This window comes from Hibiscus syriacus, unplaced genomic scaffold (assembly GCF_006381635.1).
Source record: "Hibiscus syriacus cultivar Baekdansim isolate YM2019G1 unplaced genomic scaffold, ASM638163v2 tig00110691_pilon, whole genome shotgun sequence".
Classification (NCBI taxonomy): domain Eukaryota; kingdom Viridiplantae; phylum Streptophyta; class Magnoliopsida; order Malvales; family Malvaceae; genus Hibiscus; species Hibiscus syriacus.
The window spans coordinates 691,494-707,443 of record NW_024062826.1 but is presented as its reverse complement, the minus strand read 5'-3'; the positions used below and the strand labels follow the sequence as shown (position 1 = coordinate 707,443).

The 15,950-nt window shown below is 35.5% G+C and overlaps 1 protein-coding gene across 1 annotated transcript; it reads right to left on the bottom strand.

Annotated features, from left to right (window-relative positions):
* Nucleotides 1-11,100: 11,100 nt before the first annotated feature.
* Nucleotides 11,101-13,863, bottom strand: LOC120138389 (membrane-anchored ubiquitin-fold protein 2-like). Its single transcript, XM_039153868.1, has 4 exons — nucleotides 13,579-13,863; nucleotides 12,975-13,300; nucleotides 11,389-11,553; nucleotides 11,101-11,274 (listed from the first exon to the last, which is right to left on the bottom strand). Exons 2-4 carry the CDS (start codon nucleotides 13,105-13,107, stop codon nucleotides 11,219-11,221), a joined length of 354 nt encoding a protein of 117 aa, XP_039009799.1. The 5' UTR covers nucleotides 13,108-13,300; nucleotides 13,579-13,863; the 3' UTR covers nucleotides 11,101-11,218.
* Nucleotides 13,864-15,950: the final 2,087 nt, after the last annotated feature.

Sequence of the window (15,950 nt, the reverse complement as noted above, 5' to 3'; positions counted from 1 at the left end):
ATATATTATACAATATTAAAATTTATAAATTAGTCTCTAAAATTACACCTAAATTTATAATGATCCAAAATTTAATAGATATTTAGCTGGGTGGGTGGATGTGGGGTGGGCGGATGCGGGGCGGTAATGTCTCAAACCCATTACCCGCCCACCACCCACAACGGGTACTACTTTATAAATCCACACCCGCCTATTACCCGCTAAAATTATACCCATCCCCACTCCAATTAAAACGAATGTAATACAAAATCCACGAAACTGTACTCGTTTACATCCTAAAGTCCGCTGTGTTTTATGAGAGAATATAATGATGATGTATAGCAATCTGGCCTGTGTTTCATTCAAACTTTAGGTCCATTGAATCTTTGAAAATTGCGTTAACAGAAAAGAAAGAAAAGAAAAGCTTTGGACATATAAGTGGATCACACCTGCTGCATCTGAAAACAAAGCAATGATATGACAACCTACACTTTTGACTGCTCCATTTCACACCATTCAAACGGATGGTGTGTTACTTGTACATCACAAAACAATATGGAACATCTTTGAATGTATTTATTGATATCAAAAAAATTAATCAACATCGATTATCGATGGTTTATCTTTTTTAATTTAGACAGAAAGCTGTGATTAAAAATTTAAACGGTGATCAAACAGTTACGTAGAAAATAAGATATGGAGGCAAAGCACCAGAAAGAATGCTCATGAACTCTCAAATGACTTTCTTTATGTTTATATATTGACTCGCTGTTTATTCTCTTGTCCGTTAAATATATTGATTTTGATTTGTCAAGGTTAAATCATGAATTCGATCAGGTCAGCAACAGTCAAATATATCTATTGTCTTCTAAAATACTTTGAGATTCGGATATCGAGAATTATCCTTTATTATTGTCGGAACGTCTTTCGGTTGGGGCCCGAAATCGGGCTTCGACTTGGATTAAAAAATGATTTGGAGTCGCCACGACCATTTTAAAATGAATTTAGGTGGGTCGGACACCATCTTACCTGATCTGCGTTATACCAGAAATGTGTCGGGTTCGGGAGTCGGTTACGGTCAAGGAAGGATTAGCACCCTTGAACCGCCCTTTCGGTACCAATTAATTTGTCGGATGCCTTTAATTGCAAAAATTGAAATTTAAATTTCAATTAACCTAATTCAAATTATTTACCTTCGATTGAAAAAAAATCCCCTAAAAAGTCAACAATATTGTTAGATTGTAAAATAAAAATAAATGAAAAAAATAATAAAAAATATTAATATAATGATAATAAAAAATAAATAAATTAGATAAATAAAATTGAGTAAAAAAAACTAAAAAATAATAAAATATAATAAAAAACAAAATAAAAAAATGTTAAAATGAAAATCGAACACAACCAACGAAAGAACGAAAAAAATAAAAAAAATAAAAGGGACCAAAATGAATGATGTTTAAAATGGAATATCATAACAAGAATTAATCCTGAAAACTCAAAAGCATGTTACTTGCACATTACCATATATAAACGTGGTCCCCACATGAATATAATTTAAAGGGTTTTTTACCCAAAGCATTATAGGCACGTGAAGTCCATTTGGAACCCCACCAAATATGCTTGTATTCTAACACCTTCAAGACTTTGCTTCAGTCTTTGCAGATCTCATTAAGGCTTTGCTGCCGCCTTTGCCTTGGTAATTCTCTTGAGCCTCCTTTCACCTGGTATGTAATTCGAGACCAAGAATTGATGTTTTCCCACGCGTATCTGCTTGGGTGAAAACCCTTTACTCCGATGAAGCAAGCAGTGGTCGAGCCTCCTCCAAAGGTCAGTTTTATTCTTCCTTTCGAACAAATTTCTTTCTGGGTTCGAATATGGTTGGAGATTTTTCTCTCTGGTTTTTTTTTCACACTGAATGGTTTGCCTTTCAAATAGGTTCGAATACCCTATTTTTATTTTTTCCTCTTGTTTCCTGTTCAAGAACCCTTAAAAACGGTTCACTCCTCCGTATATTTCTTCCCCCGTATTTTCCAGTGTGATTTTTCGTGTGCCCCCTGTGTGTAATATGCGTGATCTCCCCCTGCTCTCGTGATTTCATCGAATATTTATAGCCTATGATTTTAGTGTTTGATTCCTATTAGAACTCTAACTCCTTACTTGTTGGTGGTTATCTTGCGTCGGGGAATACGGGGTTGTTGGAGGTGAGAAGCCTTCATTGACGCATGATTCGTTTGTTGAACCAAGATAATCGGTTGCGTGGAGCGTGAGACATGGCGACCGAGCGGCTGGGGTCTCCACGTGGCGCTGAATGAGATACGAAAGTTAGGGTTTCCAGTTCAGGTGTTCTGTTGATTTGGGTGCGTGTGTTGGGTCAGTAGAGTGTTGGCCGTTTTTCTGGGCCATCTGGTCTTGGTCCTTCATTTGCATTCGGGCCCTGTCACAAATGTAAACAAATGGATATGTAAATATGTGTGCAATATGTGTAATAAAATATATAATATAAACTATAATGTAAAAATATTATATAATTTTAAAGGACGAAATTTAGTGTCTACAGCTGTCCCTCTTTGCTCATTATCGTGTAACGAAAATAGAACAAAGATTAAAAGACACAAATTTCGTCTATATCGAATGTCCTTTGTTTGTCAAATTGAACTGAAATATAAAATGACTCCCTCGTCGTGAGGTCGAGTCAAAACTGGAAAATTCTGAGCACGAAATCCTTCGTCATGAAGTTGAAATCGAACTCAAAGCTTTGGCCAGTAGCTCCTAGATCGTCTTCTAGTTCAAGATACTTTGTCGTGAAGGTGAAACTTGTCTTGAAGACTTTGGTGGTGTTACAGATGACCCCTTCGTCGTGAAGTTGTATATGTATGTGGCTCTTTCGTCGTGAATTTGAGCTTGAAAATTGGATATCCTTCGTCGGGAAGTTGAAATCCAATGTAAGTTACGCTGTTTCAAGGCCAATATTCTTCGCCGTGAAGTTGAAATTGACTCTGAAACTGGAAAATTTATTGACAGACACTCCTTCTTCGAGTTGAATATCCTCCGTCGTGAAGTTGAAATCCAATCTAAAGATGGATGCTGCTTGTGTGCACGATTCCCTTCGTCGTGAAGTTGAAACCGCGGGTAGCCCCTTCGTCGTGAAGTTGAGCCTGTAATTGGATATCCTTCGTCGTGAAGTTGAAATCCAAGTAAGTTGTACTGTTTCGAGTCCAATATCCTCCGCCGTGAAGTTAAAATTGACTCTGAAATGAGAAGTTGTTTGTTGACAACCAGCGGTCCCTTCGTCGTGAAGTTGAACTTGCGTTGTCTGGAGTCCAATATCCTTCGCTGTGAAGTTGAAATTGGCTATGAAATTGAGAAGTTGTTTGTTGACAACCAGCGGTCCCTTCGTTATGAAGTTGAACTTGCGTTGTCTGGAGTCCAATATCCTTCGCTGTGAAGTTGAAATTGACTCTAAAATTGAGAAGTTGTTTGTTGACAACCAGCAGTCCCTTCGTCGTGAAGTTGAACTTGCGTTGTCTGGAGTCCAATATCCTTCGTTGTGAAGTTGAAATTGACTCTGAAATTGAGAAGTTGTTTGTTGACAACCAGCGGTCCCTTCGTCGTGAAGTTGAACTTGCGTTGTCTGGAGTCCAATATCCTTCGCTGTGAAGTTGAAATTGGCTCTAAAATTGAGAAGTTGTTTGTTGACAACCAGCGGTCCCTTCGTCGTGAAGTTGAACTTGCGTTGTCTGGAGTCCAATATCCTTCGTTGTGAAGTTGAAATTGACTCTGAAATTGAGAAGTTGTTTGTTGACAACCAGCGGTCCCTTCGTCGTGAATTTGAACTTGCGTTGTCTGGAGTCCAATATCCTTCGCTGTGAAGTTGAAATTGGCTATGAAATTGAGAAGTTGTTTGTTGACAACCAGCGGTCCCTTCGTCGTGAAGTTGAACTTGCGTTGTCTGGAGTCCAATATCCTTCGCTGTGAAGTTGAAATTGGCTCTGAAATTGATAAGTTGTTTGTTGACAACCAGCGGTCCCTTCGTCATGAAGTTGAACTTGCGTTGTCTGGAGTCAATATCCTTCGCTGTGAAGTTGAAATTGGCTCTTAAATTGAGAAGTTGTTTGTTGACAACCAGCGGTCCCTTCGTCGTGAAGTTGAACTTGCGTTGTCTGGATTCCAATATCCTTCGTTGTGAAGTTGAAATTGACTCTGAAATTGAGAAGTTGTTTGTTGACAACCAGCGGTCCCTTCGTCGTGAAGTTGAACTTGCGTTGTCTGGAGTCCAATATCCTTCGCTGTGAAGTTGAAATTGGCTATGAAATTGAGAAGTTGTTTGTTGACAACCAGCGGTCCCTTCGTTGTGAAGTTGAACTTGCGTTGTCTGGAGTCCAATATCCTTCGCTGTGAAGTTGAAATTGGCTCTGAAATTGATAAGTTGTTTGTTGACAACCATCCATCCCTTCGTTGTGAAGTTGAACTCCGCTCTCGAGCAAATTATGTTGTTTCGAGAGAAACTTTCAATCTGTCGAGTTGGTCGAAGTGTAACTTCTTGCTGCTGAGTTAAGCAACCAACATGAATCTTTAAAGGTGCTTTTGAATCGAGTATCTTTCGTCTTGAAGTCGAAACTTGACTCTAAAAGCTGCAAAAATTATGTATGTGGAAAATGATAAATATGATGCTCTAAAATGTATGCATAAGATGCATGTAATATGAATTGGTTCTATTTTATCTCCTGAAAAAGGTCTGATAATTTGCTTTGGGATGTTGAATCCCCAAGTGATGCCCCAATATCAAAAAATGTCGCAACATTTGATGTTGAATCTTCAAAGATGCCCCAAATGTTCCTCATTTCTTGCTTCAGTATTGATTCTGAGCATGAGTATTGTGTCTAAGAGTCACATGTCATTTACCAAGATCCACTCTAGAGAGACTGTCTTGTTTGAAAAAAAATGTTTTTCTTTCTCTTTTATTTTCAAAGTTCTGAAAATATCAATAAAGAGTTTCGAAAAATGTTTAATCAAAAGTTTTGAAAATATTGTCTCTTTCACGGTTTTACAATTGAGACGAATCATAAAACTAGAGTTCATTGGATATCAAATGTTTAATTACAATGTTAATCCTTCAATAAATTATAGCTATTTGACACGTGCCAAGATCAAAGCTATCTTTGGGAAATAGTTAAGTAAGGAAAGGATAAAAAGGTCTCAGGTTATTGTGTTTGGTCAAAGGTTTGGCATTTGATGCTCAAAGGTTTGGTATTTGATGCTCAAAGGATTGATGGGGTAGCTTGCATGCTCCTCTGCTAGAAGTGTTCTCTGACTTCCAACCTTCGTTGTCACACTCGGATTGTGCGATGCATTATCAAGAAATTTGCGTGATCGCCTCAGTTTGCACAATTTTATATTCGAGCCACCTTTTTAGGTTTTTAACTCGAACCCTTCTTTGGTTTTAAGACGTTATTCATGATTTACGTCTTGAACCCCCCTTTGTTATTTTTCTCTACCATGCATTAATTACATTATTTTTTGCAAACAAAGATTAATCCTGATGGGCGGGATGAAATCTGAAGATAGTCTCTTCTGTTTAGAAATCCATGTATGATTAGAAGGGACATTTAAGGCACGTAATGTAGGCCAGGGTTCATGGTTATGAAAGAAAAGGATAAATAGGCCCAAACAAGTGTTTCAGGGTGTTGAACCAAGGATCAATTCATTCTGATGCCTTCAATCATGTCATGCTCAAAATGTCTCTCTCTTGATGCTCTATAATCTTCGAGTGAAGTGATTCAGTGATTCGGGAATGTTTGTGCTTGATCAATCTCATAATTTGAAGCTTGATGCGCCATTTGTCTTCAGGGAATCTTTGCATGTGCTTTTTTGTTCCTTTTTCTTTTTGATTTTTGTTCTTTCTTTTTTCTTTTTTTCCTTCTTTTTTTCCTTCTTTTCTTTTTTCTTTTTTCTTTTTCTTTTTGTTTTGATTAAATCTTCGCACTTGGCATTTGATTCACCTTTCGGTATCTCATCTGAATCAATGCATTCACTCATGCGAGCAGATTTGCTCCACCTTGCCCCCTAGTGTGGAGGGTGATCCTTGGTTAGGGTTGAATCAGAAGAAAAACACTATAGGCTCAAAAGGGGACACAAGGGATATATTTTTTTCTCCTGTTGTGAAGGGATAAAGAAAGATAGCCGTTCATCATTTCATACATGGAAGTCCTCACAGAAGAGGTATCCCCAGGGGGATAGATTTGCAGGATTAATTCTATTCACATAAAAACATTGTAATTAATGCATGATATGATTATTTCGAATGAATTGTTTTTTATTGCTCCTTGCTCCCAACATGTCTCAATGTTCAGGCTCCTCGCGAGATGCCCCAAGTTGTGTCTTTCGAAGAATGCTCATATTCAAATGAACAACTCAATGCCTTGGGTTTTAACGGTAAGAAAAGGTTAATTTTGAGTCTAAAAAGACAATGATGTGATATTATTGACTCAAAGAAAGGTATGGGTGTATCAAAAAGATAAAGACAATGTTCAAGAATTTCAAAGGGAAGTTATGTCAAAATTTGGTCTTTTTGGTAATGATCAAGGTATTTCATTTTGGGGTTTGAGACATGATAAGAAAGGTATATTCTTGTCATATGTCAAAAATCTATAATTTTTGAAGAGTTAAAAGAATCCTTAATTCATTTAATATTCGAATAACTAAAGATTAAAATTTGTTCAATTGCTCCACCTTAGAAAGTAGCATAAATTCAATCGTTTAAAGGATTAAGCAAACATGAAATATCAGTGACGTGTTCAAACAAAACAATCCTCTAAGTGCAAATGGTATATGCGATGCCCCCTTTACAGTTTTCAGATGAATATTTGGGGCTTCTTATGTGGTAACAACTAACAACTTCAACATTGTAGCCCTTAGGATATGGGAATTCTGTTCTCAGATCATCTTGGCAGGCTTTGTCCTACAACCAGCTGATCGGGCTCCCACTGTACTGATTTCAGTTTTTCCATGATATTATAATCTTGCTTCCATGTGGTGTCATGTGGTTCAAACCACTTCATTGAATTATCCATGAAGAAATTTCATGTTTATGAGAATACTTAAAAAATGAAATGTATATGCAAAATGCAAAATGTAAAATGTAAAAATGCATGAAATGTTCGAGGCATTGATCCAAAAACATGTCTGTTATTGTAAATAACCTTTATTGGGACAAAAGTGTTTTATCTTTTAAGAGACAATAAACATATTTAAAGGTACATTCGGACTAAATCCTCTAGACCCGGAACAGGTTGACTAGTCATTTGCCTTCGTCTTTCACCGGTTGAATAACCTGTCGAACCGCTCCGGCCTCTCTGGATGAACCGTGAAAATGTTGAGTTTTTATTTTGTATTGGTTCCCAAAAAGTGTCGAATGACTTCATCTCTGGCTTTCATCCTTTGCTGAATCGGAAATTCCATTGAAATCCTCCATCAAAAGGATTATCCGAAGTTCATTTGCTTGTTTCTTGAATTTGTCGACAGTGACTTGCCATCTTGTTCTTGTTGTCTTTGAATGGACTCTCGAGGTCAGTAACCTTTTTTCGTCTTGCCCCTGCCACCTTTGTCAACCCATTTTTGAAAAGTTAACTTTTGATGTACTTGATTGTGAGCACCATGAATGTGACACATATTTGTCTTGCAAATTGTCCTCATTTCTTTCTGAGTCTTTTCTGACCATAGCCGGACCCCTGCGTTCTTATCTCTTGTATTACAACCCCTTTGTCCATTAATGCAGATTATTCATGTTTTAACAAACAAGTTTTTTGGTGGATCAACACCTCTTTTAAATGATGCAAATAATGAAAACAAAATAAAAGAGAACAAAAGTAAAATAGAGTTAGTGAGATAAATCAAAACAATAATAAAAACAAAAATCCTACCCCACATGATATCTACCCCGCATGCTTTAATTCCTACCCGGACATGATCTCTATCCCGCATGCTAATTTCACACAAATCCTAACCGCATATTTGTCTAGTTCGCATGCTTTGAACAGAAAGTAAAGCAGGAAATAATTCCGGCATCCTAGGGTTTGAAATGAGGTTTTGAGGTAGGCTCTAACTCCTTGTAGTCTCCCGAGTTAGGTTCTAAAAAAATGGTACCGAGTTCTCCTTGCTGGTGCCTCCTTAGGCTTACCAGACCCTTAGTCCTAAACCCGTCACAGGCTTGTGTGGACTAAGTTAAACTCGAGAGGAAACATTCCCTTATGCCCATACGGAGAATAAATTCACACGAAGACATAAGGTATATGAATCCCGAAGGCTACTTGCTAGGCCCGCACGGTGAATAAATTCACACGAAGGCGTCGCTTTTACCCCCACTTAAATAGGGTTCGGAGCTCGGGTATAGAGCCTTAGATGAAAAAGACTTTAAATGCTGAAATCATTGAGAAAACGGTTAGTACAACTATTTATTTGAAAAATAATCAAAGATAAATAATTGGAATCGAATAAATAAATTAAAATTTAAATTTACCGTTTTCGCATAAAAGACAACCGAAAATTAATTTCGGCCTGACTCACTTACATGTCCCCAGCGGAGTCGCCAAGCTGTCGGAACCATCTTTCGGTTGGGGCCCGAAATCGGGCTTCGACTTGGATTAAAAAATGATTTGGAGTCGCCACCGACCATTTTAAAATGAATTTAGGTGGGTCGGACACCATCTTACCTGATCTGCGTTATACCAGAAATGTGTCGGGTTCGGAGTCGGTTACGGTCAAGGAAGGATTAGCACCCTTGAACCGCCCTTTCGGTACCAATTAATTTGTCGGATGCCTTTAATTGCAAAAATTGAAATTTAAATTTCAATTAACCTAATTCAAATTATTTACCTTCGATTGAAAAAAAATCCCCTAAAAAGTCAACAATATTGTTAGATTGTAAAATAAAAATAAATGAAAAAAATAATAAAAAATATTAATATAATGATAATAAAAAAATAAATAAAATAGATAAATAAAATTGAGTAAAAAAAACTAAAAAATAATAAAATATAATAAAAAACAAAATAAAAAAATGTTAAAATGAAAATCGAACACAACCAACGAAAGAACGAAAAAAATAAAAAAAAATAAAAGGGACCAAAATGAATGATGTTTAAAATGGAATATCATAACAAGAATTAATCCTGAAAACTCAAAAGCATGTTACTTGCACATTACCATATATAAACGTGGTCCCCACATGAATATAATTTAAAGGGTTTTTTACCCAAAGCATTATAGGCACGTGAAGTCCATTTGGAACCCCACCAAATATGCTTGTATTCTAACACCTTCAAGACTTTGCTTCAGTCTTTGCAGATCTCATTAAGGCTTTGCTGCCGCCTTTGCCTTGGTAATTCTCTTGAGCCTCATTTCGCCTGGTATGTAATTCGAGACCAAGAATTGATGTTTTCCCACGCGTATCTGCTTGGGTGAAAACCCTTTACTCCGATGAAGCAAGCAGTGGTCGAGCCTCCTCCAAAGGTCAGTTTTATTCTTCCTTTCGAACAAATTTCTTTCTGGGTTCGAATATGGTTGGAGATTTTTCTCTCTGGTTTTTTTTTTTCACACTGAATGGTTTGCCTTTCAAATAGGTTCGAATACCCTATTTTTATTTTTTCCTCTTGTTTCTTGTTCAAGAACCCTTAAAAACGGTTCACTCCTCCGTATATTTCTTCCCCCGTATTTTCCAGTGTGATTTTTCGTGTGCCCCCTGTGTGTAATATGCGTGATCTCCCCCTGCTCTCGTGATTACATCGAATATTTATAGCCTATGATTTTAGTGTTTGATTCCTATTAGAACTCTAACTCCTTACTTGTTGGTGGTTATCTTGCGTCGGGGAATACGGGGTTGTTGGAGGTGAGAAGCCCCATTGACGCATGATTCGTTTGTTGAACCAAGATAATCGGTTGCGTGGAGCGTGAGACATGGCGACCGAGCGGCTGGGGTCTCCACGTGGCGCTGAATGAGATACGAAAGTTAGGGTTTCTAGTTCAGGTGTTCTGTTGATTTGGGTGCGTGTGTTGGGTCAGTAGAGTGTTGGCCGTTTTTCTGGGCCATCTGGTCTTGGTCCTTCATTTGCATTCGGGCCCTGTCACAAATGTAAACAAATGGATATGTAAATATGTGTGCAATATGTGTAATAAAATATATAATATAAACTATAATGTAAAAATATTATATAATTTTAAAGGACGAAATTTAGTGTCTACAATTATCGTACTTATATGTCTGGTCAAGTTCATGATATATTTTTAATAAATAAAAATTAACAAGTTTTGGTCCTGAGATTTTCAAATATCATAGTATCCGTACATAAGTTTTTCAAATATTTAAATAAGCCTTTTAAACATACATTCATCGGGTATATATGCGCGTCTTCACTCTCGTCAGACGCGTACAAGTACTTAAATAATATTTTTATACAGACTTTAGTGATTTAAATATAATATTTTATTGATTTAACAAATGATAATTCGATTGATCATTTCTCTAAGATTAATACTTTAATTGAGTGTTTAAATATTTTTTTACGGATTTAATAAATAATTATTCGGATAATCATTTCTCCATCGTTAATACTTTAATTTATTTTTAGTTTGGTGACCAATGATAATATGTTTATACAGATTTTAACAAATCTTTTTATATTATATATTTTTATGTTTTTGTCATATATATAATTTCAATAATACTTTTATATAGATTTTAAAAAATCTTTTTATATAATGTATCTTTCATGTTTTTTGTCATACATATATAATTTTTAAATTATACTATTTTTTTTGTAGAAATTAATTTATATTATTTTTAGGTCCTCCCATGCTTTGATTATTTTTTAAGTTGGACATAATAACATTTTAGACTGAAGCATGAACATTTTATATATATATATGCACTTTATGGATGAGAAAACAAGGGATTTAGAAAAGCATTATGAAACATGAACATTCATGAAGGGTAGTAATGAAGAGAGGAACATTCCTATGCCCGAACTCTCCGTTTTCTTCAAGTATCCGTATTCGTATTCAACACTTGCTCAATCCTGAATACACATATTCGACTCTAACATGCAAAGATTCAAATTTATACTTGGTAAAAGTATGAGCAGCAACATGACTTAATTTAAAGCCAAGGACTAGGGTAGAGCGAAAAGGAACTGTTGATCAACAAAAGCCACCTGAAAATAATGTCATCCCCTCTTCAAGCTGCGGATTATAATATGACACAAACACATTTGTTCTGTTTCGGTTCGTTTATTATTTTCTTTTCTGCACATTACGGAAAGGTAAACGTGTTACTTCACAGAACTGTATGGATTGCGGTTTTCAGACCGAGGAGTATTATTATTATAGTTTTTTGAATTGAATGAATACTAATTGTACCTTTCTCCAATGGAGGATGTTGAACAACAACGTGCATAGTCGTTACTCCACCAGGAACATCACAAAGAGGGCTCTGACACTCCCCCAGTGTTTTGTTGTTCTCCAATATTTTCCCTACATTAATTAATTTGACATCCTTCACTGTCCTTGGACCATTCTCCTTCTCTGCCCGAAGTTAAAACGAGTATAATTGATCAGAAGAATGTTAATTGGCTAGAACGAAATAAAATGCCAGAAGGTCATGTCATATACAGGAATAACGAAAGAACATAGAGAGAAATCCAATTTCATTCAATCAAAGAGAAAAGTTGAGACTTCCCCACAACCAGGGACGGATGCAGAACTTATAAAATTCTAGGGGGCGAAAATAGATATCAATAGAAAATACAATGAAAATATATAAAATATATGATAATACAAGCAATCCATTCCTTATTATCTTGTATGACATAATGTATGCACACAACCATTCCTTTTTCCCTTGTCTTTCTTCTGTTAACTAAAAGTAGGTCACCGTGTTTGCCATTTTCCTCTTGCATGAATTGCAGAACTTAGCTCAAACCACAGTTTTAGTCAACCCGCATAATTATAATTTATAATAAAACTTACTGCAAAACTTACATATGGGGACTACATACATAAGAAATGCAAAGCACTTAAGAGACAGAATCAAGAGAGTGAAACGGAGGGATGAGTTGAAAGCAGATCACACTAATACGAACAATACAAGCATAAATCTTAAAAATTCCATCTAGATCATCTCAGTTCGGAACTCAATTATAAATTGTTTGACAAAACTGCCTCAAACGTGCATCACTCAAAATAGTTTGAAATCCTGCATCCGGCACAGACATAATTATCAATAAAAAAAGGCTGTGATGCTATGAAGCAAACCAAAACCTTTACAGTATGTTGGTTTAAATGTAGCATACTAACCTACTTCATAGTTTGAAACTCAATAATAAATTGTTTGACAAAACTGCCTCAAACGTGCATCACTCAACATAGTTTGAAAGCTTGCATCCGGCACAGACATATATATCAATAAAAACAGCCTGTAATGTTATGAAGCAAACCAAAACCATTAGAGTATGTTGGTTTAAATGTAGCATGCTAACCTACTTCGGATGAATAAAATTATCATTTATCCATAAAAGAAAATATGAAACAGCATTAGTACACCACAATCTTTGACCAATACGAATTTGAGAGTATCATCTTATAACCGGAAAAGGCCCGAACTGGTTTCTATTCATATTTGTGATAGTAGTCAAGCATTTGCAATCCATTTACTGATCAAAGCATTCCAGCTACTCTACCATGGAGGATTGAATTTTGGGTCCTAATAATGATTCTATTTTCTTGTATAGTTTCACTCATCTGAAAATTAAACCAGCAAAATGAATAAACCACGAAAACATCAAAAAAGAATGTCATGAATGCGATACCATGATTCCAATCCTTCAAGTTCAAACCAAATGCTATAATAAAACAGTAACCAAAAACAAATTATCAAGTGAAATAAAGCTGAAAGATTCACCACAAAAATGCAATTGCATTTCATCAGACGCGCCTAGCTAACTAACCTTTGGGCCATTGAGCAATAACACTTTCCTTCAAAGTTGCAACACTTGTAGCAGCTGGAAAGGTTTTCGGACCGATATCGGATCCATCAGTCAATCGAAACTTGACCTCCAATTGATCTTGAACACTAGCCATCTCCAGAAACCTGAGAGATTCCAAAATCTAAACCCTCCCCAAGATCTTTACTTGGGACTTATCCTCAAATCTATACAAAAAACCCCAATCTAGAAGGCTGCAACGATGCTAAAATTCCTCTCAAGTACTTAGTTTCCTATATTTACAACAATCACATGCCCACCAAGAATTCTCATCTGTAAATTATGCAGAACTGAAATCACAAAAAGAAGAAAATGAATTAAATATGCAAGCAATCTATTTAAGGATAAAAGTGCAGAAAAAGTTCCCAAGTAACGCAAATTGGGTAAATCCAAAACCATAAAATCATTAAATAAGCAAAGATCCACCAATATAAAAATAGAACAGAAAATCTCCAAACTAAAGTATTTAAGAAGTGAAAATCTCCACACAAAAATCCAAAAACTTCTCCACCAAAACCAAATAAATAGAGAAAAAAAATAAGAGCAAAAGCCTAATGGGTTATCTTACTTGAGCCAAAAACTTATATGGGTTGGTTTCTTTTGGATGAAAAAGTCAAGTTTGAAGAAGGAAAAAGAGAAACCGATGGGGCGGCTTTGATGAAATCAACAATAGGAAGAGAGAGGAAGATGAAGAACAAGAAGAAGAAATCAAAATAGAAATCAATGTATATAGAAGAGAGAAGAAGAGGCGGTTTTGGAGTTTTCAAAGTCTTCTAAATCTAAATCTATGGTCAATGCTTCCATCCTTCCCATCTTCCAATCTCCTATGCTATGGAAATTTGCACTTTTCCTTTTCTCTGTAAAATATATATATATTGATGTGGTTAATTACAGACTTAGTCATTGAACTATTACTATATTTTCATTTTGGTCATAAACTAAAAATTTAAATTTCAACATTAACCTTTTATACCTTTTTGTGTACACTCAGCTGTATTTTCATTTTAGTCATTATTTATAAAAACTTTTTAATTTCATCACTACGAATTTTTTTATGTGTTACACTTCTGATAAATAGAAGAACTACCAACTAATAAAAATCATTCAATTTATAGTTTTTCCATATCACTATTTTTGACTCATAATTAACTTCTATGTAATCATCACTTTTATGTTTCCGTGAAAAATTTTAGGGTATATACACGAAGAATTTGTAAGGTTACACATTATTTTAAAGGTAAGAAAATCAAGTGGATTTGAAAAATCTTTAGTATGGAAAACTAAAGTAGTAGATGTAGACTTGATTAAGAAGTTGAACCGCACTAAATCGTTTTATAATTTTTCTATCTTTAAGTTGTTTCTACTTAATTTTTCAAAGAATCTATTCATCTCTTCTTGACACATTTCAGTTGTGTCGTACCCGTCTTTCGGGTGGGTCTGGAATTGAGCTTTGACTTAAATAAAATCATTAGAGTCGCCACCGATCATTTAAAAAAAATTTGTTGATCGGACACCATCTTACTTTATGTGCGTTTTACCAGAAATATGTCGGATTAGGGAGTCGATTACAGTCAATGAAAGATTAGCACCCTTGAACTGCCCTTTCGGTACCATTTAATTTGTCGATTATCTTAGTTGCGAAAATTAAAATTTAAATCGAAATTTAAAAATTCAATTCGAATTGCCTACCTTTGATCGATTGAAATTACTACTGAAAAAAGTCAAAAAGGTGTTAGATGATAAAATAAAATATTAAATAAATCACAGAGAGAAGAAATTAACTTAAGAAAATAAAAAAAGTAAAAAGAGAAAAAAATAAGACGAAGAAAATATTAAACTAAAATAAAATAAAAAATGAATAAATGTTAAATTTCAAAAGAAATAAAATAAAAAATAATAAAAAAATGAAGAAAATGTTTTTTTTTTAAAAAAAGAAATATAAAAAATGTTAAATTTAGAAATAATAAAATAAAGGAAATAAATAAAACTTAAGGGATCAAATTGGAATAAATTGAAATTTATGGATCAAAGTGATGCAAAAAATGAAATGCAAGAGAAAAAAACAAAAATTAGGGGGTTAAATTACAAAATACGAGAAGTATAATCGAGGATTAAATTGAAATAATTTGAAATTCGGGGGTCAATTTATAACAGGTGACCAAAATGAATTACACATCAAAACTTGATGGACTGCGAAAATAATTTAACTATTTTCTAAATACAATGTGGTCCCTCCCTTATAAATACCCCAAAACCCAAAATATATTCATTTCAAAACCAAACTAAAAAAACACAAAAATTTCTCCCAAACACTCTCCCCTTAAAACCAACCAGCCGAAGGGCTGACCACCGTCCCAGACTCGCACCATCGCCCAGACTGCCACTTCGGCCACCATGGAAAAAATAAAATTCCCCAAAAACGTTCCCCTCAACACCCTGAAGTGAAATCCGAGCTCAAAACCTCCTAAAAATGCCTCCTCCGACGTAGATCTAAACAAAAGTTTCGATTTTTACTCTTTTTTCGTCGGGGTTTCTTCACTTTTCCTGGTGACCGACGATGCTTCACGCTCCGATGACCCTCCTCGAGACAAAGCTCTACATTTTTGTTTTGATTTTTGGCTTGTGAGATTTTTCGTATATGCTTCCTGTATATGGCTCGGGTTTTTTATGTGCTGGTTGTCGTTTGTGTTTTTGGTGTGTTGTTGCTCGATTGATGTCTTGCTGTTCATTTTTGTATTGCTCTCCTTGTTTGGTTCCGTTGTGTTCCTTCGGTGGTTTTCGTTACTTCCCCATTGCTTGGCCTCACTGAGGCTTTTTATAGCCCCGATTTTGGTTGTTTTGAGCCCCGAAAGGAATGGGGTTTGTGGCTATTTGTGGGTTGACGAAAACCCCAGGATGGTGCAGTCCCAGGTTCTTCGGCTAGACGTTTCGGCCGGTGAT